The sequence below is a fragment of the Paramisgurnus dabryanus genome, chromosome 1 (genome assembly GCF_030506205.2).
Source record: "Paramisgurnus dabryanus chromosome 1, PD_genome_1.1, whole genome shotgun sequence".
NCBI lineage: Eukaryota > Metazoa > Chordata > Actinopteri > Cypriniformes > Cobitidae > Paramisgurnus > Paramisgurnus dabryanus.
Genome location: NC_133337.1, coordinates 47,262,850 through 47,288,822, shown reverse-complemented (window position 1 = coordinate 47,288,822; position 25,973 = coordinate 47,262,850). Strand labels below are relative to the sequence as shown.

The 25,973-nt window shown below is 36.9% G+C and overlaps 1 protein-coding gene across 5 annotated transcripts in view; it reads left to right on the top strand.

The window, feature by feature from the left end:
* cyth1b (cytohesin 1b) overlaps window positions 1-25,973 on the top strand; it is a 69,082-nt gene that overhangs the window by 27,345 nt on the left and 15,764 nt on the right. For 2 of the 5 annotated variants that reach the window (XM_065262553.2, XM_065262552.2), the window contains exon 2: window positions 21,549-21,631. In XM_065262553.2, coding sequence (XP_065118625.1) covers window positions 21,549-21,631 — 83 coding nt within the window. Of the gene's footprint in view, window positions 1-6,949; window positions 7,185-10,534; window positions 10,834-21,548; window positions 21,632-25,973 lie in introns of those variants that run through there. The other 3 variants (XM_065262554.2, XM_065262556.2, XM_065262555.2) reach the window with 3 other exon arrangements.

The following is a 25,973-nucleotide window of genomic DNA, read 5'->3' as shown; positions in this document are numbered from 1 at the left end:
AAAATGGCTGTCTAGTGACCCGACTTCCCTAAATGGTCTTTTCTGAACTGATCAATGGGGTGTGTCGTGGGGGACGTATCTGCATATAATTAAACTCTCGAACCTATCCCTAACCCAAACATACCCAACTCGTTTGTATGCAATAGGTGCAATGTATTAAAAGGTATTGTAGGTTTTATTCTTATGTAAGTACGCAATTAGTTAAAGCAACACCAAAGAGTTTTTTTTACCTTAAAATGAAGTTTCCAAAAAAGTTTCAGTCGTTCATCCACTCGAAACAGGGTGAACGGCACTTTCACATTCGCTTTGCAGCCCTCTATCGGCCTAAACCGCACTAAAGAAGTCTCCAACCGCCGGGTCGCGGTCCTGTAGTTTGAGTGAAAACTACAAAAACTTGCTTTACGGCAGACCTAGAATCCAATCAGAGCCAGCTTTGCTGCAGTAGGCTAAATTATTTACGACAGTGGTAATGGACAATTCAGCTTCCAATCTGTAGGGGGAGCAAAGAGCAAATACTCTTTAGTGTTGCTTTAAAGACAAATATACTAAATTTTTCTCCCCATACAAACTCTGTGTGCACAGAAAGAGATTAATCAATCACTCACGTTGTTATCTTTACGACATGATTTATAACCATCTGGGTAACAGTGTTGTAATTGGGTATTGGCTGAATGTTGACTTTCTATTTTGGATGTGTACTTTTAAATCCACTCTGTGTCATAGTTTAACTCTTTCTTAATCAGAGTACAGTGTATTGACAGTAGTGGGCACTCTTTTTTTGAGTGGTTTGTGAGTGGGATTTATCTGCTTTATATGAAATATAGAGACCTTTATTCTGCACCCACAGTCTTAGCAATGGTTGCTTTGTAGTAGCACCTCCAGTAAAGGGTCAGATCTGATTTTCTGCCCCTGAACTTCCTCCACGTAGAAATATTTAAAATGTCATCTTGGTGCTTTTAGCAACAGCAATGTGAACTGACCTCAAGTCTTGTATCGTGTGGAGTTTTAATGTAATGCTCTAATGGTTGTCTCAGTTGGCATTTAAGCACAGCCTTTAAAAGATAAGTTGTTTGGTCGGCCCTGGTGCTTTGTAATATAAAGGCAGCTAGTTGAAAAAGGACGCAGCTTAATGGAATCAGACGCTGAGTCATTACTCATGAAACAATCAAAAGAAAAGCTTTAATTATTAGGAACCTCAGTAGAATGTATGATTCTGGAAAATGCATTCAGTGGTCAGATATTTTTAATAGCAACCATTGCTATAAGTAGAGTGATCCTGAGAGGGCACAAGGTAGAAATGGTATTTAAATGTATTGAGGGCTGGTTTGCTAAAGATTGCGATAGTCTCACATCTGCTTTGCCTTAAACAGAAGACCCTGTGTGTGTTAGGACTGGCTCACGCTGGTCTGCACACACAATCAGAATACAAAATCAGAGGAGTCTTGTCTATTTTAACTTTTTCTGCTGAGGTTAGAGGAGTCTGAGGTCATTTCATTTCTCTTCTCTGCTCAGTTATGTGAGTTTCAGAGCAAGTGGATAGTTTAAATAATATGTACTTTTATATCAAAGACAACATGTATTTGTTCCAGAGTTCAGTAAAGCAACAGAAACCGAAGGTTAAAGGGACACTCCACTTTTTTTGAAAATAGGCTCATTCTCCAGCTCCTCTGAAGTTAAACATTTGATTTTTACCATTTTGGAATCCATTCAGACAATTTTTTGGTCTGGTGGTACCACTTAGCATAGCTTAGCATAATCCATTGAATCTGATTAGACCATTAGCATCACCTTAAAAATGACATTTTTTTATTTAAAACTGGACTCTTCTGTAGTTACATCGTGTACTAAGACTGACGGAAAATTAAAAGTTGCCCTTTTCTAGGATAATGATATTATGCAGTGCCCAAAAATAGTCCCCTGCTTTTGAAAGTTACCAAGGGGACTATTTTCGGGGGCTGCATAATATCATTGCGCCTACTGCAGCCATGGTAAGGCAGCAAAGTCCTTGTTTTTTACACCAGAATATCTGCCTAGAAAATCACAACTTTTAATTTTCTGTCAGTTTTAGTACAAGATGTAACTACAGAAGAGTCAAGTTTTAAAATAAATAGGAAAAATATTGAAACTCTTTGGTCATTTTTGAGCACGATGCTAATGGTCAAATAAGATTCAATGGATTATGCTTAGCTATGCTACAAGTGGTACCTCCAGACCTAGAGATCTGCTAAATAGATTTCAAAAAGGTAAAAATCTGTTATTTAACAACAAGTTGTCAGTTATTTTCAGCAAATGAAAAATAAATTTGATATCTTTTATTTAAAATATAATACACATTTTTATTAAATATAATAAATCACTGTTGCCTCACAGCAAGAAGGTCCCCGGTTCAACCCCCGGCTAGGGCAGGTGGCCTTTCTGTGTGGAGTTTGCAAGTTCTCCCTGTGTCAGCGTGGGTTTACTTCGGATACTCCGGTTTTCTCCCACAGGCCAAAAACATGCAAGTTAGGTGAAATTGGAGATACATTGCCCCTTTCCCAACCTGTGTATGAATTTTTACAATACATAATGACATTTCTGTCATTGCATGCAATGGCTTTCTTTGTTGCCACTTATTTTAGATATAGGAAAGTACAGGAGGCAACAAAGTATTTCAGAAAAACAGAAAATGTTCCTGATGTGCTGGAAATGTGAGGCCTTTGTACAATTGCACAGCATGCGCACTAATGTTACCACAGGGTTGGTTTTTGTGATATTTTTGTGATTGTTAATGTTTTATCATGAATGCTTATTTCTTCAACAGCATGTCTAAAGCTCAGCGCTTGGATCTGTAAAAGAGAAAGTTTCTGTTAGCAAGTTTTTGGTGCATAGAGAGAAAATATTACTGCTTCTATTCTGGGTTCTGTTGTGAATAAACTGCACTTTCTTCTACATCTCTTCCCTGATTCTCTCTCAATCGTTTAGGCATAAATAACTTAAATAGTGGGTAATGAAGGCCTGATAGTCTTTATAAAAATGCTGGATGTAGTAATAGTCATTATTTAATAATGCAGTGACAGTTTTCAGGTTTTCCTGTATTTAAATGTAAACAACCACCTTTTATATTTCATGCATTTGGCTGACAATTTTATCAAATGCATTTAACTTATACTGTAAATTTATGTTCCCTGGGATCAAAAACATGACTATTCATTGGGTTTGTGTTAATCATAATTACAGCTCCTCCTGGTGGATTGAATATGCAGCTACATGTTTTGCTGTACACCAAAGTATGTTTTATACATCTAAGTTTGGCTAAAGCATTGTTCATATTGAGCGTCTTAAATAAATGTATAATACATTCTCATTCTCCAAACTTTAGTTTTGGTTTTCCAGAAAAGTTTTCATGCAATATGACATCTGTTTGGCTTTAAGTGTAATGTCCTCATGTGACTCGTGGCCATGCGTACAGTATGTCATGTCAATAAGTCTTTTGTATATGAGTATAAAGCCTGCATTTGTGTTTGTTGTATCAACTTAACAAAAGTAGGGGATGTGATTTTGTGAATTGTCTTTCACGGTTTCTTAAGGTGAATAGTATGAGATGTTGTTCGAACAGTTTATTAACATTCCAACACGGCATTCTTTATTATTATTATTATTTATTTGGATAGTCAATATTGTGTTTAATAGCTAATAGCTAGATTTTCTTTAAGCAGTTCATTCTTGTCTGCACCAGTGGCATGGGTAGTTTTAGTAATATTATCAATAAATACCTCCAGCACTGAAACAGTGACCTATTACATTTATATATGTATTAATTATTAGCAATATGTGACCCTGGACCACAAAACCAGTCATAAGTTGCACGGGAATATTTGTAGCAATAGCCAACAATACATAGCATGGGTCAAAATTATTTCTTTTTTATGCCAAAAAACATTAGGATATTAAGTAAAAATCATGTTCGGTGAAGACATTTTGTAAGTTTGCTACCGTAAAAATATATTTAAAAAAATTATTTAGCATAAGTAATACTGTATGTGTTGCTAAGGACTTCATTTGAACAATTTTAAAGGCGATTTTTCTTAATATTTTGATTATTTTGCACCCTCAGATTCCAGATTCTCAAATAGTTCTTGTATCTCGGCCAAATATTGTCCTTATCAAACCATACATCAGTGGAAAGCTTATTTATCCAACTTTCGGATGATAAATACATTTCAAAGATGACCCTTATGACTGTTTTTGTGGTCCAGGGTCACATAATACTAAATAAATACATAAATAGATACAAAAATAGAGTAATGGCAACTTAAGTTAATGGTATTTGAGGTAATAGGAGTTTTACATAGGACGTTAGTGAGAGATAACAAAGCCAGCATAATGGACCTTTTACACCCTGGTGCAAATTACCTTAATGGTAGTTAAAAGAAAAGAACAGAATTCTGAGATTCTTACTGAAATAAAATTTTGTTGTTGCGATGGAAACAAAGAGTTATATTCACGCAATAAACCCTTTGTTCGACTTCTATTCAATGTGGCTGTTTTATTCAATGGATTTTATGACCTTTGTGAGTGTTTTTGTGCAAGATTATGGTATTGGTCATCTTTAATAAGCACTTATCGCCATGACAACAGCAGAAAATTAACAAGACATGTTCAAGCGTATCAAAATGTTTAATATTCTGTACATTTTCTAACTTTTATGTTACATATATTGTCGAACAAGACAAAAAGACATTGCCAAACCCAACATCTTATATAACAACACTTGAGCATTGTAAAGTAATCACACTAAAGTGTCCCAGACCTGCAGCGGAGAGGCTGACAGAGGTGAAATGTGCTGTTTTTTATTCATGTTAAGTTGCGTCATAGGTAAAGCAAACACAAGTGAGTGTAATGGCAGATTGGTACCTCAAGTGCTTGCTTGTGAATAGATCTTGATTAACAAGCTACAGAAAAACTCAGGTGTATATTTTAAAAACAGCTCAACTATTTTCAGGCAGTGCATAATATCAATACGCCTGCTGCAGCTATGTTACCGCAGCAAAATCCTTGATTATTACGCCAGAATGAAAATATAGTTCATAGCCATATCTGCCTAAAAAAAATCGCAACTTTTAATTTTCTGCCGGTTTTAGTACACAATGTAACTGCAGACGAATCAAGTTTTAAATAGGAAAAATATTGAAACTCTTTGGTTATTATTTAGCGCGATGCTAATGGTCTAATCAGATTCAATGGATTATGCTAAGCTATGCTAAAAGTGGTAGCGCCAGACCCGGAGATCGGCTGAATGGATTTCAAAACTGTAATAATCAAATGTTTAACTCTAGGGGAGCTGGAAAATGAGCATATTTTCAAAAGAAGTGCAGTGTCCCTTTAAAGTTCCTAATATGTAACATTTAGGGAACAGATATTTATACGTGTGGTACCAGTATAGGCTCACTTTGGTAGCAATATGTACCTAATATTTACTGTTTAGGTGCAAATGTGCACTTTTTGAAAGGGTAACAGCAAGGGAACATTTTAAGACCATTATTTCTAACAGTGTACTAAATCACCATCTGGATTTTATACATCATGTTTACTAAGAAATGTCAATCTATCGTTAGATATCAATACACAGAAATAATGAGGATTGCTGTGTGTTTTGTCCTGTTGCAAAAAAGAGTCCACACAAGCTTTTCATAAATGTAACATAAAAAACTAAATTATTATTTTATTACCAAAAATTCTTTGGTTAAAGCTGTTTTTATTGTTTTATGTGTAAGAGAAGAGTCTGTACTATGACATTTCTTTGGCTCCACACACATCTCTAACTCAGCGTTCTTTTTACTGCTAAATACCAGGCTATACAGTCATCTGGGAACATCTGTTGTTTTGCTGTCCACATTTTCTTCTCGGTGGTTACTGGCATAGAAAAACATACACAGTTTTGTTTTTGCATGAGATTTCTTCATCCTAGAAACCGAAAAAGATGTTTGTGAGAAATGCACAGTTTCCCATAGCACATCAAAAAATACAATAATTGTCACAACCCCAGTTGCTTCTAGCACACTTTGTCTAATAAGCAACTTAAATTTACGCATATGAAAACATGGATGTACATCTGTTAGCTCTTTACTGTTTCAAGTTGTTTTCAGATTTGTTCCTTAGCTTTCTTAATGAGTCAGTTAACAGACAAACAAAGACGTCTTTCACATAGTGCTCTTTTAACCTGTCCTGAGGATAATCACCAATTGGTCATGGTTAGATCTAAGCACTATTCTATTGAGGACAAGAAGAGAACATAAGCCTCTACTAATAGGAATAGCTGGAAGGCTATATAATTTAATGTCTCATTGAACATCCTAGGGTTGTATGTGTTTTTTTTTTTTGCCAGCTTAAAGCATTGCATAAAAGTTCTTTCTAGTTATTTCTGTTGGTCAAGAAATGTAGTATTGATATGAAAGCAACACTTGCAATTCAAGGGGCACACTAATATGAAAATATAGTTAGATATAAAACAGAGTAGGATTTTATTGTTAGTTATAATGTTAAAAAACGATGGGGTTTGTGCTGTGCTTTTCCAATACTTCTTCCAATGTCTTCAAGCTGGCAGAACCCTGAATGAGAGCTACCAAAAGGATCAAACAAGCCACATAAGTGGATGTTTTTAACTGCTGTTCACTGTGCATTTCTGAGATATTATAAGACATGGGTAGGCTACAGCTGTTTCTGCTTCTCCCTGCAAGCACTTACAGCCGCCCAAACAAGCTGAAAAATAGAAACAACATACTCACTGATTACCTTGTAATGCTCTAAAAGTTACTTTGGATAAAAGTATAAAAGCATTATGTCAATGGGGAGTCCCCGTTAACAACTTATACAAATTTTGTGTGTGTGTGTCATAGCACGCACACCAAAAACCCGAATAAACAACATTGCGCTGATTGGCTACTCGTCATCATCAGGCCACGCCCCCGTCTGTAGAGCATGAGGTCTTCACTCTTCAATGTAACATCCGGTCTCTCTCTGCTGCTAATGCGAATATTTTCAAATACTTTTGGTTAAATTAAGTTTTTGGTTTCGATTAAGCAAGATTAAAGAGACTTAAGTTTAAAGTGTGAGTGTTTTTTGACCCAGCTGAACTTTAGTGGCCGCCACGAGAGATCGGGTATTTGCTCGCGTGACCATGGTGCTGAATTCAGAAGATGGACACGGTGAGTGAATATTTGAAGTTTTCAGATAAACCTTTCGCCTATAATAGTGTCTGTAATGTTGTATAGATGTCAGTTTACGTATTGCTAGTATTTTGGAATTACGTTTCAACGATCGGTTAGTTACACGTTAACGGAAACGTATTGGATAAGCGAGCAACAGGTCCACGCGTCGCGATTTTCAGTCCACGCGAGGCGATTAAACTGAAAGGCTCCCATAATAACCAACGTAGTGTCATTTGTGTCTTAACTTTGTTGTGACAGACCTTGTATTACACAAATGAAAACAATTAAGATTGATCGGACTTCTGTCATGAGAAGATCCTGCAGATGCTGATCTGAACTTTTTTTTTTTAGGAACGATTGAGGTAAAATTGGATTAAATATCTGTTTAAATTAAATGGCACTGGTGTTAAATAAGGCTCTCTGTTTTGTACATTTGTTACAGATTAACTGTTCCGTGTTGGTCATTTTTTTAAATCTTACAACAGGTGAAAAGTAACAAAGTTGCTTAGAACAGGGACCTTTTGCAACTTACGGCCCACCAATGACTGTTTAAAACATTTCGAGTACCACCTTTCTAAATATGATAGTATCAACCTAGAATAACAGAAAAACGATGCATGGTGACATTTTTTACCTCACTAAAGTCACCAATGGCCCTTTTCCATTGCATAGTACCCCACGGTTTGGGTCAGGTCAGCTCATCTCATCTCACTTTGGCTTAGTTAGCTTTTCCATCGAGTTTAGTAACACTTCGAAGTGGGTGGTGTCGTGTCTATATATTTGCTGTGCCTACTGCTGTGACATCATACAAGTTAGAGTGTTGTTGTGCATTCCCATACATTCATTTATTTCTCAGTCCACCACAAAATTAAAATTGACCACCACAAATAGATGTTTACACATCGTGTTTATCACTACCTCTGTCTCACATGACAGTTTCTGTACAAACATCCGACGCGCTGTTGGTCGACGCGCTCCGCTGAGCCTCATTTAAGTTGCATTCAAGCATGTGGACGTGTGTGTCACGAATGTGCCGCCACAAACTGCAAGTCTGGAAAAAAACTGTTATGGTGTTCCTGATTCAAAACCTGTGGATGTTTTCATTGCTAAAAGGGAGTTTGGGAACTTACAACAAAGCACAGATGACAACAGGTTTACTTGAGACAGCGCAAGCTAGCATGAAGGTAAAGCTAATCTTTTACATTATAGTGATGATGCTGGTAGTGACGATTCTCTCAGACCAACCATTGATCTACAATGGAAATGGAAAAGCGCCATAACATTACACATTAAACCTGGTGGTTCCCCTCTTTAGATGAACAAGGAATGTCATTGTTTCTAATGGAACAAACAAACCAAATAGGTCATTTTGAGCAAGAAAAAAACTTTTTAAGTGGAATATGTTAAGGTAGATTTTTTAGGCTTGGACAAATAGAGATTAGACTTTATTTTTAATCAGTATTCAAGGGTAGTACCTTTAAAAGTTACATCTTTAAAGGTAAAATATACAGCTGCAGGAAACATTAAGAGACTATTTCAAGACTATTTTGTTTTCAGTTCATCTAAATGTACTATTAGTATTTATAGGTATGCGTTTAAGTAAAAATTATAATTTTTGTGGTTCATTCTATCAACTACCAAAACACATTTCAGCCAAATTCCTAATAGAAATGTTTTTATTTGCATTAATTTACTAAAAATTGAAATTGGAACAGAATGTTCAAAATAACAAAAAAGATTCAGATTTTGAATAGGCTTCAATTTAAAGAAAACAAGTTCAAATTCATTTTATTTTAACAATCATTGCTAATGTTTAAACATTTATTTTAGGAACAATTAAAAAGTGAATATTTAACGTAATAACTCTGATTTTTAATCACATCTTTCACGTGTCCTTTTTTAATGTTCTCAGCAGGGAGGCTTAACAATTAATCGCGATTAATCGATAGCAGAATAAAAGTTTTTGTTAACATCATATATGTGTGTGTGTGAACTGTGTATAATAATTATGTATATATAAATATTCACACATGCATGTATAATTATAAGAAAAAATATAATATAAATTATAAATAAATATACAAATGTATATACACATGTAAACATTTCTTAAATATATACATGCATGTGTGTGCATTTATTTATACAAAGTTATTATATACAGTTCACACATATATATGATGTAAACAAAAACTTTTATTCTGCTATCGATTAATCGTGATTAATCGTTAAGCATCCCTAGTTCTCAGTCTTGTATATTGATGTTGTGTTGGACTTTATGTCTCTCTTGAGGTTCGCTGTGTGATATCAACCGACACTGGACTGAAATGATAACAATAGGATACATGTAGACATGATTATAAAAGGCAAAACAGAAGTGGTCGATTAATTTTTTCGGCAGGTGTATTAAAAAATATTCTACTTGGAGAGATAGTAGGGATTTAGACTTTCAAAATGGACACATCGTGAAGTTTAATGATAACACCCAAGTTTGAATTTCATTGTGATTAATGACATTTGGAAATGGGTTTTTAAGAACAATCTTTGTACCGTCTGCACTTTACTTTCCCTAGATATTCAGGTCAGCAGTGGCTTTACTTGGTGAAATCCCAAATCAAGTGCTCCAGTCCAGATTAAGCAAACCCTTATTATGAGCTGATTTTCGATTGCTCAAGTATCTGTTTAAGCTGAAGTTGGGTATGGCTAAAACATTTTCTCACAGTTTTCTTACATGTAGATCAGCTTTATTATCTGTCCAGAGTACCAAGCATACATCTGTCTGAATGTACCTTTCTCAGTCATGGGCGGCAGACATTTACAATAGAGAACAGGACAAGCCAAGGCTATTATTACTCTGTTTGCATCTCTATATGTGAACCACTTTGTTTTCCTTCTGTGTGGAGGGACAACCAGACTGGATAGAGCTCCAACAAAAACACACCTGATTGTAAATGCATCCCGTTGGGAGAGGTATGTTTGCTCACTGGCTCTTTTTGTGTATAAAACCGGAATGAGACAAAAGCAGATCAGAGAAAGAAAGAGTCGCTTGTTTCTGTGTACTCATTCTCTTGCTGTTTGTAATCCTATTGTTCAATCATTTTCCACGATTTCTGCATTTTTATCAAAAGTGTATTTTGTAATATTTAAATACATTAGTCCTATTAAATCTATATTGTTCAATCACTATAAAATAATAACACAAGGGGCAAAATTCTGTACAGCCACAAGGTGGAGGTCTTGCGTGAACAGAAATCAATTTGTGTGCCGGGGGAGGAGACAAGAGGAGAGAGATAAAGAGGAGAAGAGAAGGGGGTCATTTCAACATACAGGACAGTTTGTGAGGACAGAAAAGCAGTCGCTCAGCTGTTTGTAGATTGGACTCGTATCCCGTATTCAATCTGACACTTATTCGTCATCCTATTTTTATTTATATATATATATTTTTTTTAAACTTGCCGTCTCATCTTCCTGTAGCATCATTACCAACCTACACATGGAGAGCAAGAGATAACTGAGATCTTAAGAGTTTGGCTTGTTTTCTGCCACAGAAAGGCATCACATTTATCCGGATAAATGGATCAAAAACGCGGAATCGTGGAGGCATAGAGAGTACTGTCTTGTCATTTGCCGGTAGGGGATTACAGAGGTACTTTAGATGCCTTTGTGCATTAGTTTGATATGTATTTATCACTTGGTTATTTTTTGAATATATTAGTGCATGCTCCTGTATTTCTGTAGCTCAGTTGTTTAAGCATTGTGTTAGCTTAGCAGCCTAAAGGGTGTGGGTTTGATTCACAGGGAACACACTATAATGATAAAATGTTTATGTTGAATGCACTTATACAGCAAGTTGCTTTAGATAAAAGTGTCTGCCAAATGCATAAATGTGAATATAAATTGTGTGCACTTTGACCAACACAATGATTACAATATTAGTTTTTGTTGCAGGCCTATGGGAGACCTTTCTTTCCTATGGGAGAGTTAGTATGACATCAGGAAACTAGATGTATGTATTCGTGACAGTATGACATCAGAACCAGCCGAAACACATGTTGTCTGTTTAGTAGGAAGCTTTGTGTATGTTTCTGGAATTACTCGATTAGACTGTTATTCTGATATGGGGCTACTGTTCTGCCACTGGTTCCTTATCTGTATGTTTGCAGAGAAGTGTCGAGAAAGGAAACTGTGTTGAGTGATCTTATTTCAAATGACCTTTAGGTTCAAGATCCTTGTTGTTCTTTTCTTAATGTTTTTGTTGCTTTGTTCGTATACACAACGTACAGTATGGAGCGCTTTGGTTTTGTTTTTAAACATGCTAAGCTGCCTTGCTCTCTACTGCCTTTATGGGCAGCTACCTTATAAGACGGCATTATAACTTAATTAAAATGCTCTACATAAGCAACAAAATGTACAAAATGACAGAAATTGTGAGAAGTACATGGGAGACGTGATTATAATGGACTTTAACAGTGGGAGATTTTAATGGACTTCTATCAATAGACTAGACCAGATCAGACTAGACTAGAGAAAAGATTATTAAAATACACTTACATGTATGCATTTGCAAATGCTTTTTATCCAGTGCATTACAAGGTATACACTTTTAAAAGTATATGTTCTCTGGGTTTGATCCCTTGATCTTTTGTGCCACTAATGCAATGCTGTTCCTCTAAGCTATACAAGAGCACATATTTACAGGAGCATGATACACTTTTATTGTCATTGCACAGCCGTACAACAAAAGTTTTAGTTTTACAATTATACATAAAAAAACATAAGGAAATGTACAAGGTAAACAAATATGAAACATATAATATTTGCTGTTGACATAAAATACAAAGCATGTACAAATATTGGGTAGACAAAGTTGTGAAATTGGGTAGAAAAAAAAGTGTGTTCAGAGTTTTCTCAAAAAACTTCAGCATTGTAAATTAATGCTTTTTGGCTCTTACAGATGATCAATTGCTCATGTGCTAAAACAGCACGCAGTCAGTGTTGTGATTAATGACAGCACATTCCTCTTCCCCCGTCGTGTGTCTTTGCTGGAGTGACATGTCTGGTATTTAGTGAGTGTGCTGAATTGACCTGGTCAGTAGGGAGATGTTTGACATGGCATCCTGGCTCAAGCTGTGTGTCAGAATTCTTGGAATATTAAAAAATGTTTGCATTGGCTTCCCGCTATGTTATTTATTTTTTGATCTTGAAGAAACAAAAATTCAATCTCTTCAGTTTGGCTGATTCATAACTTCAGTGCTTGTATTAAACTTGTGTGGCTTGCTTGTTGATGAGGTGTACTTGATTTGTTTTGAATTATTTGACTTAGTATAAGTCGCATCATTCAAAAATGCGTCAGGACCAGCCAAACTATGAAAAAGTGTGACTTATAGTCCGGAAAATACGTGAGTCTGTTTTTTATGCATACGTGCACAGTCGAACACTATTGACAGTGTTGGGGTAACGCATTACAAGTAGGGCTGGGTATCGATTCAGATGTTCCAGATCGATTCAATTTCGATTCACAAGCTATCAAATCGATTAGATTCCGATTCTCGATTCAATTTCGATTCTGGTTCTCGGGATGCTTCCATACCTCTTACATTTTTATGTTAAGGTGGCATCAACGTCGACGAAGCACCTAAAACCGCCATTTTAAGCACTGAATGAAAGAATGACAGGCTCCTTGGTAACATCGCGCAAGGCAAAAAAGAGTGCGACATCTAATGAAGAAGACTAGTAATTTGATTAACGTTAATCTTACATTCATTGTTTGCAGGAAAAAATATGAAAAAAAAAATCGATTCTGAATTGACCACGTATAAAAAAAAACGATTAATCGAAAAATCGATGTTTTTACCCAGCCCTAATTACAAGTAACGTACATTATGTAATAATATTACTTTTCTGAAGTAATGCATTAATTTATAAATGTACACATTAATATTTGATTTACTTTTATAAAAAAGTAATGCAAGTTTTTAGTTTAATTAATTTGATGATAAAAAATAATGATCATAGTCACGTCGAATCATGCACGCTATGCGTGCGCGCCTGAGCGGGAACAATTTGAGTCAGAAACCAAGATGGCAGGCCAGAGCTCGACATTTTTGCGATGGAAAAATGCAATTTCTGAATGTAGAACTTCTCATTCATAAAAAAACACCTGCAAGGCCTGAAAGAGATCAAACCTCTTAAGAAAAGTATGTAAGAAAAAGTAACGCAAAAGTAACATAAGTATTACTTACCATGAAAAGTAACTAAGTAAGGCAATTAGTTACTTTTTGGGGGAGTAACTTAATATTGCAATGCATTACTTTTAAAAGTAACTTTCCCCAACACTGACTATTGATGTTTGACGCATGCACATTGCGACAAATTGCAATACCTCTCGTGACCCAAAGCACACTGTACATGGTTCCTCGCATACATGTAAAAAATGGGCTATACCTTGGGGGAGGTTTACATTTGGTTTGTGCCGATAAACAATACTATGGTCTATCATAAAATATCTGTTACTTCACATTTGAATGCTGTAGAACAGTGGTTCCCAAACTTTATTGGCGTGCGCCCTCCCTTGGGTATGGTGCATCCCTATGCGGCCCCCCAAAGAAAATGTATGACATACTCCGCGGCCCCCAGTTTGAGAACCTCTACAAGTCAGTGACAACGGGCACCAAAGCAGTTTTTGGTGCAATTTATTATCTAACAAACCTTCTGGGTTCTGACAGCCCCATGTTTTGTTGAGTAAGAACTGCAGGGTGATGCACAATCATTAGCTTGCCAAGAGTTTCTGCAGCTTGTGATCACATTTCCAGAAGAATTCACTTCACTCTGATCTTGAAACCATTCACTTACATAATATACTTCACTGTCAGTCAAATACATAATACCTCATGCTTCATAATTGAAGCCTCCTTGCTAAGCATTACATTTCATCAGGTTCACAAAACGTTATGCTGTCAGATGTGTTGCACAAATGATTCATGACATGAACTAACCAGGTTACTTATTAAAAGTAAGCCTCAGCAACTTATTATTATATAGAGCATACAAAACTCTTATTATTTGTCACATAACTCAAGCCAGAATTATTACTTAACCATTTCTGACCATCTCTTTCGTTTTTCTGGATGTGATGTGGTGTATCAGCCTGGTTGACGACGTCTGACGTCTCTGACGTGCTTTAATGCTTGAAACCCGGTAAATGCTGCTTGCAGCTTTAATTACTTATAATTTGAATACATCCAATGATTTTGTTCGGTTGTGTACTTTGTGTACTGACTTTTTGCAAATTTTAATCCAAATGAATTACCCAGAATCTGTAAATGACTCTGTATGAGCTTGTTTCCTTTTAGCACATTAATATGAAGTGAAGATTTTGTCCTCTAATGATTCATTAGAAATGTGTTAATGAGATGCTAATGCAATTTTAGGATAAGCACTTATTAAAGACGTGAAAAGGGATTTAGCTATTACCTGTCTGAACATGTGCAGATCATGCAACAGACCTCACAGTACATTTACATTTATGCATTTGCCAAAGCTTTTGTACAGTGCATTCAGTCTATCTGTATTTTATATGGGAGTTCCTTAAGGAATTGAACTTCTGATCTTTGCATTGCTAAAACAGTTCTCTACCAGAGATCTTGTTTCTAAAAGTGGCTTACCAATCTACACACAATGACTATCTGTGGTTTAGATCTGGGCTTCAGGCTGTCATATAATGTGCTTTTCTTCCTCTTTTATGAAGGGTTGGATATTAAATCAGTGGAAGAGCCAAACAGGAAAGTTATTGAGACCCTCATCACTGTTTAACCTTTCAGTTGCTCCAGGGTTTTTCCCTGCTGCTATAGGGTGCTGGCTGTTGCTTTTAAATGATAACTTGAAAACAAAGCATCTTTAGATTTAAAGATTTTACCAAGGTTTAAGATCTTTGCTGTAAGCAGCATTTTTGTTAGTTGGCCATTAAACTGTAGTGTTTAGTGTTGTCTGCTCAAGTAATGTGTGAGGCATTCGGTTGTCCTATGCCATTCATGAAATGGTCTTGTTGATTCACATTATTTAGCATGTGAAATTATGGTGTGGAGTCACATTTAACCCTTTCCTCCTTCAGGGAGTCAGAGGACCTATGTTTGATCAAAATAGTTATTAAAGGGCCCTATTACGTTGCTTTAAAGGTGACATAGAATGATTGAACAGAGTATTTATCCTTGTTCTGTGATGTGACATAAAGACAAAAAAAATTTTGTTTGGGTCTGTAATGGCTTAGAAGCTTCCTAAAAACCTCTCTCAGATAGCTATATTAGGGTGGGGGATTTTAAACAAGTGGTTTTGCACCTATTTGGCTCCCCCTACTGGCTTAACTTGCAATCTCATTACTGATTGGCTGACTTTGCTGCCACTCAAAAAATGTAGCCAATTATTTTAAAGTGGAGGGGCAGTTAGATGCCTGTGATGTCATAAACTTCAGTTTTTCAGATTGGCCCGTTTTCTGGCTGACATTTCTTAAAGAGGAATTTCTATGAGACTGAGATGTTTAGCATGTCTAGCACTTTTTGTATGTTCATGAATGCGGGTAGACTACCATTATTCAACAAAGACAAGGTAAAAATGATTTTTCATTCTCTGTCCCCTTTAAAGAACTTTATTTGGTGTATTTGGTGTAATGCAAAGTCAGGGCTCCAGACTGCCACCAAATGGGGGCATTTTGCCACCAAAATATGAGAGTGTGCCACTGAATTTTACATCCAGTTGCACATGTGCGACGATTGTGATGTGACACTGAATTTAAAAACAGCACATTGTACTTTCTGCATCTATCATTAAAGTATTTATTAGTTATACAGTGGAAATTAGTAGAAATGTGAATATTTGGATAGCATGTTGATTTACAGTGTGTGCCCCTAAATTTTCTGGTTGCGCCTAGTGCTGGGCGATAATTCGATAACGATAATTTTACCGATATAAACTTTTTCGATAAAACGATAAGGGCAGTTCGATAAGGGATCGATAATGTTTACGCACTGTGCGTAATGTTGCGTAACTTGCGTGAGCACTTCCGGATGCGGCACGCGCTCTTGGTTTACAATCAGACTGTCAGTTCGACTTGAAGGAGTGGAGGATGAGGCAAGTTATTCATTTATTAGTAGAGCCCTATGATTTTCGCGATGCGGATAACGCGGACGGAATCACGGAATCCAAATGCGCGGAAACATTTTCTTGTGTGTAATGTTGGACGCGCAAACAGGGTTCGTCTAACACAGCAGACACAATAGGTGCAGTATTCTGTACTTTCTTTCAGCGCACGCACACAACCGCACAGCTTTAAAAGTATTTTTACAGGACATTCACAAATTCAGGAAACTGAGGAAAAACAGCAGATCCACCACTGCAGTGAATATACTGTATGCGTATGTGCGCTCCCACAGCAACGTGACGCTCTTGACATCCATTTATCAGTGTACAGCTCGTATATGTATAACACACGCGTGATCACTGAACTAAGTTTTCTTTCTTGTTTAAGTGAACATAAACAGCTGGATGTTACTCAGTAGTATATTAAAACTTAAAGCAGTCTATCTTGGGTCTTAAAGTGACAGTAGCCTGCTGCTTTCTGTGTCAGAAATGTGTTGATTTCATAACAAATATATTTACATTTAATACAGATGCCTGAACATTAAAACAAGATTTTAGTATTTGTATTTGTCATGTTCTGAATAAAAAAGTAGTTTAAAACCATTATTAACTGTCTGGTTTTTACAATTTTCATTCAGGAGCAAAAATCTGCCTTTAAATTTGACAGGAATAAAGATTTGTTATTTATCATGATAATTATCGATATCGACTGATATGGAAAACATTTTATCGATAATTTTTTTTCGTCATATCGCCCAGCCCTAGTTGCGCCCCTAAAATTTTCAGTTGGGGGCCACTGTGCTCCTAGTGAAAAAGTTAGTCTGGAGCCCTAAAAGTGGTTTATGGTTCAAAAAACACATTTTTCACATACTGAAATTCGTAAATTTAAAAAAACCTCATCGTTCTGAGAAAGTGCGGTGTGCTCCGAATGGCCCCCTATTCAGTGCATTGTAATTGGTCAAATACTTCAAACGTGCAATGGAAATGCGATGCTCCTTACCATATTTGAAAGATCAGCTCCAGGAGATAATATTGTCTTTATTACATTATCAATACGGGCCTGAATCTGAATGCACTTTAAAGACTCACCAAAGTGACTAAAGAAGTACAACTTTGGTCGATGCGTTGCCTTTCACTGAAACAGGAAGTTGCGTTGAGAAATTGACTGGCCCCTCCCTCCCTCTTTTGCCAATAGCCAAATAGTGTTTAGGTTACCTTACAGTCTGGAATCTGATTTTTTATATATAGTGTAGTTATTATTAGGGATGCTCCGATCGATTGGCCGCCGATCGTAATCGGCCGATAACGGCATTAAATGACACGATTGGCACTCGCTAAATTTGCCGATCTCAAGAGCCGATCTTTCTGTTTACTTTTGTCATCATAGCGTTCCTGATGCGGCTGCAATAAGAGACCATTTTACACAGTGCGAGCATTTTGTAACCCGTTGCTCATGTGTGACATGCAGATTTGGATTTCTCTCTCTGCTTTTACAGAGATATGCGTATTTTCTATGAGGACGCGCTCCGGTCCTCAGCGCGATGCGTCTTCACATCCCTAGCAAACAGCGTATACAACACATATCTATCGCGGATAATTGCATCCTCATGACGAAAGTTTAATACTTGCATTCGTTTTAAAGTTTTGAAGGTTTAAACTTCCATTTTCCTCACAGCTGCTCTTGTTTGCGGACACTCGCCACACGCATACACAGTAGCCGGTCATCAGTGCAGGTGACGAGAACGATCTCTCCCACATCTTAAAGCTACAGTATCCTAATTCATCTCTCAATGAAATTACTCTCTGCTCATCAGTGAAAAACTGTTGTACTTCATACGAATGCGTGTATATTTAATACATACAGTAAAGGTTGTGAATTGTTTTATTTTAATTACTTTTAATAGACATAAACCTTTTTAAAGGCATATTACATTTCTCTTTGCAAGAAGAAATATTTGTTGTGCTTATTTATTTGATTCTCTATTTAAACAATAATATACCTAATTTACAGTTAGTTTCATTTCTACAAATGGTGCAACTCTGCTAGATTATAGATAAAAGATTCCCATTCCACTGCCATTCTGTGATCGGCGATCGGCAGATCATGATCTTGGTGGTTGGAAATCGGTGATCGGCCCCAAAAATGCTGATCGGAGCATCTCTAGTTATTATGTGTTTTTATATTTAAGTCGTTAGTTGTATTTGTATTTAACTTAGCTTATTTTAGTCAAATGAGATTCTGAAGGGGTGTGGTTGAATTGGGTGTTCAAGCGTTTGGGCAGAAGTTTTGATACCATTGCTCCACCTACGGGCTTCAAGGACAATTCGGAACCTGTCAGCGCCCATCGTCGTACGTATTATGTCCAGTTTATTACAATGAAAGGAGGCAATTTTTTTATAGTCTATGGTTCAAACTAAGTACATTCTGGGTAAAATGCTGTTTCTAAAATTCAAACAAGGCTCATGGGATGCTGCAGTTAGCTGTTAAAGTATATATATCTATATAAAAGATGTTTAATTGAAACATCTCATTTCGCTCTCTTTGAAATTACCCTGCATAAAGGGAATCCATTAATCCCACACTCTCTCCTACCTTCCTGAGCGACCTTTTGCTCTCATGTGGTTTGTGCTCTCTGAACACGTGTACTGAGTGTGAATCCCTGCGTTATGTATGAAGAGGTTAATAGATTTCTACTGTAGGTTGCTGTACCAATTTCTGTCAAATGGGGGATGTTTTTTTTGGATGGGATTTCTTCTCACAGCCTGCCTGTCAAACATCCCAGCTGGAGTTCTTCTGAAATACGTTTCCATGGCGATGAGTACTTGTTCGAAACATGGCTGTGCTTGTGATCTGTAAAGGATGAATTTAGTAGGACAGTCTCTTTGATGTATCGCATAAAACACATACTGTATATTTAATTAGTTGGCTCAGATAAAAAAAACAGCTTCATGGAAAATGTGTCGAAATCGTGATGTGGCGACAAGCAATGGATGTGCAGATGGTGACTAAACCAAAAATATTGACTAAATGAACATGCAAGAATTTGTTTTTATTACAATGGTGAGTTTTTCATCAGCTAATGGTGCCTTGATGTCAGGGGCTTTAATGGTTTGGGATCTGTTGCTATGGTTACAAAGGAGATACCCACCTTTTTGTGGCTGTGAATGGAACATGGATTCAATTAGTTTTCTGGATCACCACAGGTCACTAGTTGTGGGGTCTTTGGTGCGTGTGCAAGGTCAGGCGGTACCGCTGGCCACCATGAAAGTATTTAATGAGATCACATGAAAGGTGAGAGTCATCATTTCATACGGCTTAGTGTCTTTGTTTTTATTCTAAGGACAACTGATCATATGACTAACAAAGATGTCAAGTTTAAAAGCCTTTTGTCTTTAAGGAAAAAAACTTTTGTGTCATTAATTACACACCGCATGTCGTTTTAAACCAGCATGACCGATTGACTTCTGAAAACACATTAGATCAAATGCATGCAAGGTTGATGATGAATGTTATTTTAATTCTGATAATAATGTATCAGTGTTTATAATCTACTGCACAAAGATTGAAAAGCAAACTCTTGACTGTCAGCCAAAGCAGGCAGGATTGCTGGGGATGTTGGCACTCAGCCCGGTATTGAACAGACTTGAGCATTCTCGAACAAAACACTTCAGCTGAATCTGAGGTTTATAGATGCAAGGTCCTAAATTATTTGTGACTCCCTTGCATTTGATTTTCTCAAAGCACATCAGAAATGTTGATGAGAACGATAGATTTTGATTGGGTTTGTTTGGTTTGCCGGTAGGTTTGGTAACAGTTTATTTTAATATTAAATGTTTTCTGGCAAGTTGTTTTTGTGTTGATCTACTGCAGTACGTTTCTACTTCTCACATATCTGAACGGTGGTCAATCTGTTTTCCAAAAATATTGTTATTGTGAAATATGTAACAAAAAGTATTGGAATGAGAATATCAGTATAGTAATGACCCATTTAATACTTTTCAATTGAGACTAAAAATATGCAACTTTCAATTATGCCCATTTTTACAAGAGTCCCATGTGTGCCTAGACTGTGTCTGCGAAGTTTCAGCTCAAAATACTGCACTGATAATTTGCTATAGCATGTCCAAAATGCCCCTATTTGGGCTGGAGCAAAAAAGTCATGTTTTCATGTGTGTACCTTTAAATGCAAATGAGCTACTGCTTTCGGTTAAAAATAGATGTGATTCCTGTGAATACAGTCTGGGACAATAGTATCTTTAGCCGCATTAGTGCTATAATGTGCTAACAATCAGTTTTAGAAAAGCTTTGGGTAAAATTAACCAGTCAGTCAATGACTGTGGGCGGGGCTTTGTTAGTGTGACATCACATTAACAAAAAATCTAAATAGCATGTCTAATAAGACTGCTTTAGTTGAATGAGAATTGAAAAGATTCCACCCACTCCTTTTTTTTTATTGTAGGGTGGTTGTGTTCACATACTGCCAACACATATTTATGTCCGAACACCTTGTAAAAGTGGATTTTGAGTAATATGGGCCCTTTAAATCTATTCCCAGCACCATTTGGTTAGTTTTAAGCATTTTAGGCTTTTTAGGCTTGGCATTGACGTCATCTTGTTTTGGGCGATCTTGTCCATAGTACGATCATCCTATCATCAACATGTGAAATTGCTTGTACATAATATCATTGGCGTATCATAGCTAGAAAATACCTGTGTGACTATTGCTGCAAATCAGTGTTATTAATCCGAATGCATCATAAAACAATTTATTGACAAAAAAGCCAAATTATTATTGATCTGCAATACATCTAACTATCGTTGCAAATTCTTGACAGTGTCTGTGAACTAAAATAGAAGAATTTGATGAAATAAACAACTTTCTGCGCAATGCTCAATCCCTTAATCAGAGGGCCAAATAAACAACCTAATGTGTTTTTCTGGTTATTGATTGCAGAGTCAGTTTGGGTCTCAAAGGCAGTTCATTGCCTCAAGCGATATGCTCCCTGTCTCCCGTTCAACATCTCCTCTTTTCCTTTTCGGTTGCTGCCTAATGTTATTTCCCTAATCCATCCCTTCTTAAGTCTAACATCTGTTATTTTTTCTTCTGAAAAGGTTTTTTTCCCCCATGTACCCACTTGAATGTCTGTAAAACGTTTGGTCGAAAAACGTAAATTCTTGTTTGTGCACACAAGAACTTAATTTTTGCTTTTGTTTGTTTCCAAACAAAGTGCCGGACGACCTGACGGCGGACGAGAAGCAGGAGCTGGAAAACATCAGGAGACGCAAACAGGAGCTTCTGGAAGACATACAGGTAATACCTTCAAATCTTCTTCATTGTGCCATTGCTGTGTAAACCAACACAATCTGATATCAATACATTTAAAACTGTTTTACACGGTGGTTATTCATTTCTATGAATTCATACAGTCACATATTTGATGTTACGTGAGGTAGACCGGCTTCTGTTTGTCTTTGCCAGATGCGTCATTAATTAAACTTATTCATATCACCAAATTGACCATATGCTTATCTAGGCAAGGCAGCTGTGATAAACTGAACCTGTTTGGAACGGGAATGAGATTTGGGAAGGGTTGGGTGGTTTCTAGGTGATGGGCTCTGTAACCATTTGTACAGTTTTAGTGTAAAGAATTGATTGTATACAGGATTGATGGGCTGTCCCACCCTAGGACAGGCATTGTAACAGCTGGGCCATGAAGGATGCTGCAAGCCAGGTCCAGCAAATTCAATTATGCTAACTATATTATGCAATTGGAATGTCAACCATTAAAACCCCTTTCTGCCAATTGCTGTCCCTACTGTCGCTTAAACGAGTTAAATCAATCAAGCAAAACTCTTGAATGGAGTTTAGTGACAATAATCGTTGAACGGCATATAAAATTTAGCTGTCATGAAAACCAATAAGCCATTAATTAATTTTTTAATTTGTGATATTTATTTAGACCTCTTATACATTTAAATTGGCAACCTTATGTTAAAATGTGCACAGAGTCGGTTGTTTATATTGCTTAGTCTTGGACAGCATCTGCATTTTTAGTTATCATTCCCATTGTCGATAAAACATATTTTCAAGTTTTTTACCCTTGAATAATTTATTCTGCAACTTGACCTCACTAATAGGGGTGTATACTGATGCCTATCATCTGGTCATGTGATCTTGACTTGGCGGCCCCCCTTATGTAGAAAATCCTTTTCTAGGCCACTTGTACCCTGGCGTCTTCATCTTATTTCCCTATAGTCTATGCATCATTTTAAACTGAGTTTAATCTCAGATTCATTTCAATGCACTCAAAGAAAGGCAAGAAATGACCTGGGTGTGATTTTAAAATACATTTATTTTTTATTTAGTGCATATTAAAAGCCTTAGGTACTACTGTGCTCACAATCTAGATGGATTCTCTGTGTTTGGCTGCTTTGTTGGTGTAGAGACGGTCAGCACAAAATAAGTTAACTGGAGCATTATAAGACCTTTGCCCCTCCTGCACATAAGATGTAGGATGTGATTTGGTGATGGTGTCCTGATCAGAGATCAGATTAGCTTGTTTAGGTAGACCACCATATCTCAGAAAATACCCTCTTACACTCCTAATGTGATGCTGGCTAATAAGGGCAAGAGAAGCCCACCCACAGACCCTCCCTATGACCTAGACAGGATGCCTTTGGGCACTGGGGCGGTATACAGCATGCTTGATGGGTCTTCTGATCTTTTCTGGGTGATCAAGAGATAGAAAACGTAGTCTTTTATTTGATTTTGATCATGTTTTACCTATGACTACCCCAGTGCTATTTTTTGTTGATATCAGACATTTAAAAAAATAAGAAGGCTTAAGAAATTTATACACAGCTCACCCTACTTTTCCCACACACCCTGACATGTTAATCGTAGTCTGAGTCGAACCAGGTCAGCTATGCGCTAATGTTATTCCTTTCAAGTGAAAGAGACTAGACAATACTTTATTTCTCATGTATAAGTAAACATCTGTCACTTCCCAGAGAGCTTCTGATTTTTATGACAAAAACTGGTCAGTTTGAAAATCGATGCTTGGCTTTCTGAACTTAATAGCATTTGTTTGCATCTGGGTGTTCAGCAGATCTGTTTTGTTCATAGCTGGGTGCTGCACGCCCTGAAGGCCTCTCTCGGTTATCGACGTTACCATTGCAGATGTCGTTCCAAATAGTGTTTGCTGAAGTTGATAGATGCTGTGTGTGATAGCACGTCTGTGGATCATTAGTTGGTCTTTAGCTTGTTATTCCTTGAGTTAAAGGGATAGTTCACCCAAAAATGAAAATAATGTCATTAGTGACTCACCCTCATGTCATTCCAAACTCGTAAGACCTCCGTTCATCTTCGGAATACAGTTTAAGATGTTTTATATTTAGTCCGAGATAGGGCTGGGATAAACGATAATTTTTTAAACGATTAATCTAGCGATTCTTTTTTTCGATGCATCGATTAATCTAACGATTCTTTTTATCAGTCCGATTCGACTTTGATTCGATTATCGATTATCTCCCCATTAATTAACTAATAGCAATTTCTACATGTTGATTTACATATCTGAATGTAAACATTTCAATATATGTTGATTGCTCTTGAAATTTCAAAATTAAAAAAGACTATACAAGTGCAAAATAATGCATTCTTAGTCAGAGGTAGCATTTCATAAAGCGTTTGCAGCTCATTCTGTGCTGTTTAGTAACAGTATAAAAATCTCAAGTTCAAATGACTTTATTTTGCATGCATTTATGAGCAAAACCTCTTCAATGTGCCTTTTGATGGTCACACAGTGTAATTTTTATAACTTGATTTGTTTAATCCACATTGTTTTTGTGCTGTTCTAGTCCATGTAATGACAGATATAAACACAATTAGACTTAAGAAGCACATACATTATTAAATCTTTCTCTTAAGTTTATTAAGATAGATGAGGACTCATTTACTGCTGTACAGAGAGTGAATGAAAACGCAGTCTTCTGGCAACAGTGTGTTTTTACATATTTCATTGCTTTTTGTTAAATTGCTCTGTTTAAAACACACTTGGCATCACATTCATGATTTTATGGTAAAATGACACTCTTTCACGTCAATCCACGAGCATTTAAACCATAAACAAAGCATTTTCACTTTAAATGAGCTTGAGCAGCGCAGCAGAACCCAAGCAGAAACGATTGCAGCACTGTTGCTACAGAGCCGCGAGCTCGCGCTCCTCATGCGGCAGGGTGCATGCTTGTTAACATGGGCGCTGAAAAAACATGCGCCGCTTACGCACTGCTCACACTTGCTGTGAAGCCGGCGTGGACTGGAGCCACTCGCGTTGCTACTACTCAATGGCGCCGTCTTTTTGGGTCTGACGAATCGACGCGCATATTTTGCGTCGACGTATTTTTTGTGTCGACGTCGTCAATTACGTCGAAGCGTTGTCCCAGCCCTAGTCCGAGAGCTTGTTGACCCTTCGTTGAAAATCTATGTATGGTAAACTGTTCATGTCCTGAAAGGTAATAAAAACATCATCAAAGTAGTCCATGTGACATCAGTAAGCATCGAAAATACATTTTGGTCCAAAAATAACAAAAATTACGACTTTATTCAGCATTGTCTTCTCGTCCGCGGATGATGTATGACGTGACTGACGTGTTATCTGGTGCCCCCTAGCTGTTTTTTTGTTTTTGTGCGCCCGGGCTTCGTTTACAGTCTGAGGGGGAGACACACACTGTAAGTTTAAGAAAAAAACTTCGCAAACATGTCTGAGGATAACACGTCATCTGCGTCACTGCAGTCACATGACTTTAGTCTCGCACATGCACTTCACAACAGACGAGAAGAAGACAATGGAAGAGAAGACAATGCTAAGTAAAGTCGTAATTTTGTTATTTTTGGACCAAAATGTATTTTCAATGCTTTAACACATTCTAACTGACCCACTGATGTCACATGGACTACTTTGATGATGTTTTTATTACCTTTCTGGACATGGACAGTATACCATACGTAGATTTTCAATGCAGGGTCAAAAAGCTCTCGGAGCAAATCTAAAACATCTTAAACTGTGTTCCGAAGATGAACGGAGGTCTTACGAGTTTGGAACGACATGAGGGTGATTCATTAATTACATTATTTTCATTTTTGGGTGAACTATCCCTTTAAGTCACACTACACTTTTCCTTCCATAAAACATTAATAGCATTATTATTAATACAGTAAATATTATATTTAGTAACTGAATAGTTACGTGGGTGCTCTTGTTTATAATGGTGATGCAATCGGTGAGTTGCTCACGTCAACAACAAAGTACTCCGTTCAACATTCTCAGTAGAGTCCCTCTGGACACTCCTGATTTCTTTTTATCCAGCTTGGAAATTCCAGCCGTTGCCAGGAGACGGATATTATAATGCGTTGCATGAAGACAGAACAAATGGAAAGGTGTGGGCTGACAACTTGTAATGTTTATTTACATGTTACCTTTTTATGGCAAGTGTCACCTAGCAACGGTCGCATCACTATCATGACCACATGACCTTTATTTTTATCCTTGTGGATGCAGACATTTGTCTACTTTCTTCTCTTATTGGAACTTTCAGTCTAGTAGACTATAATCATATATCCCCCTTGTTTCTCTTTCTTTAATGTTTCGATA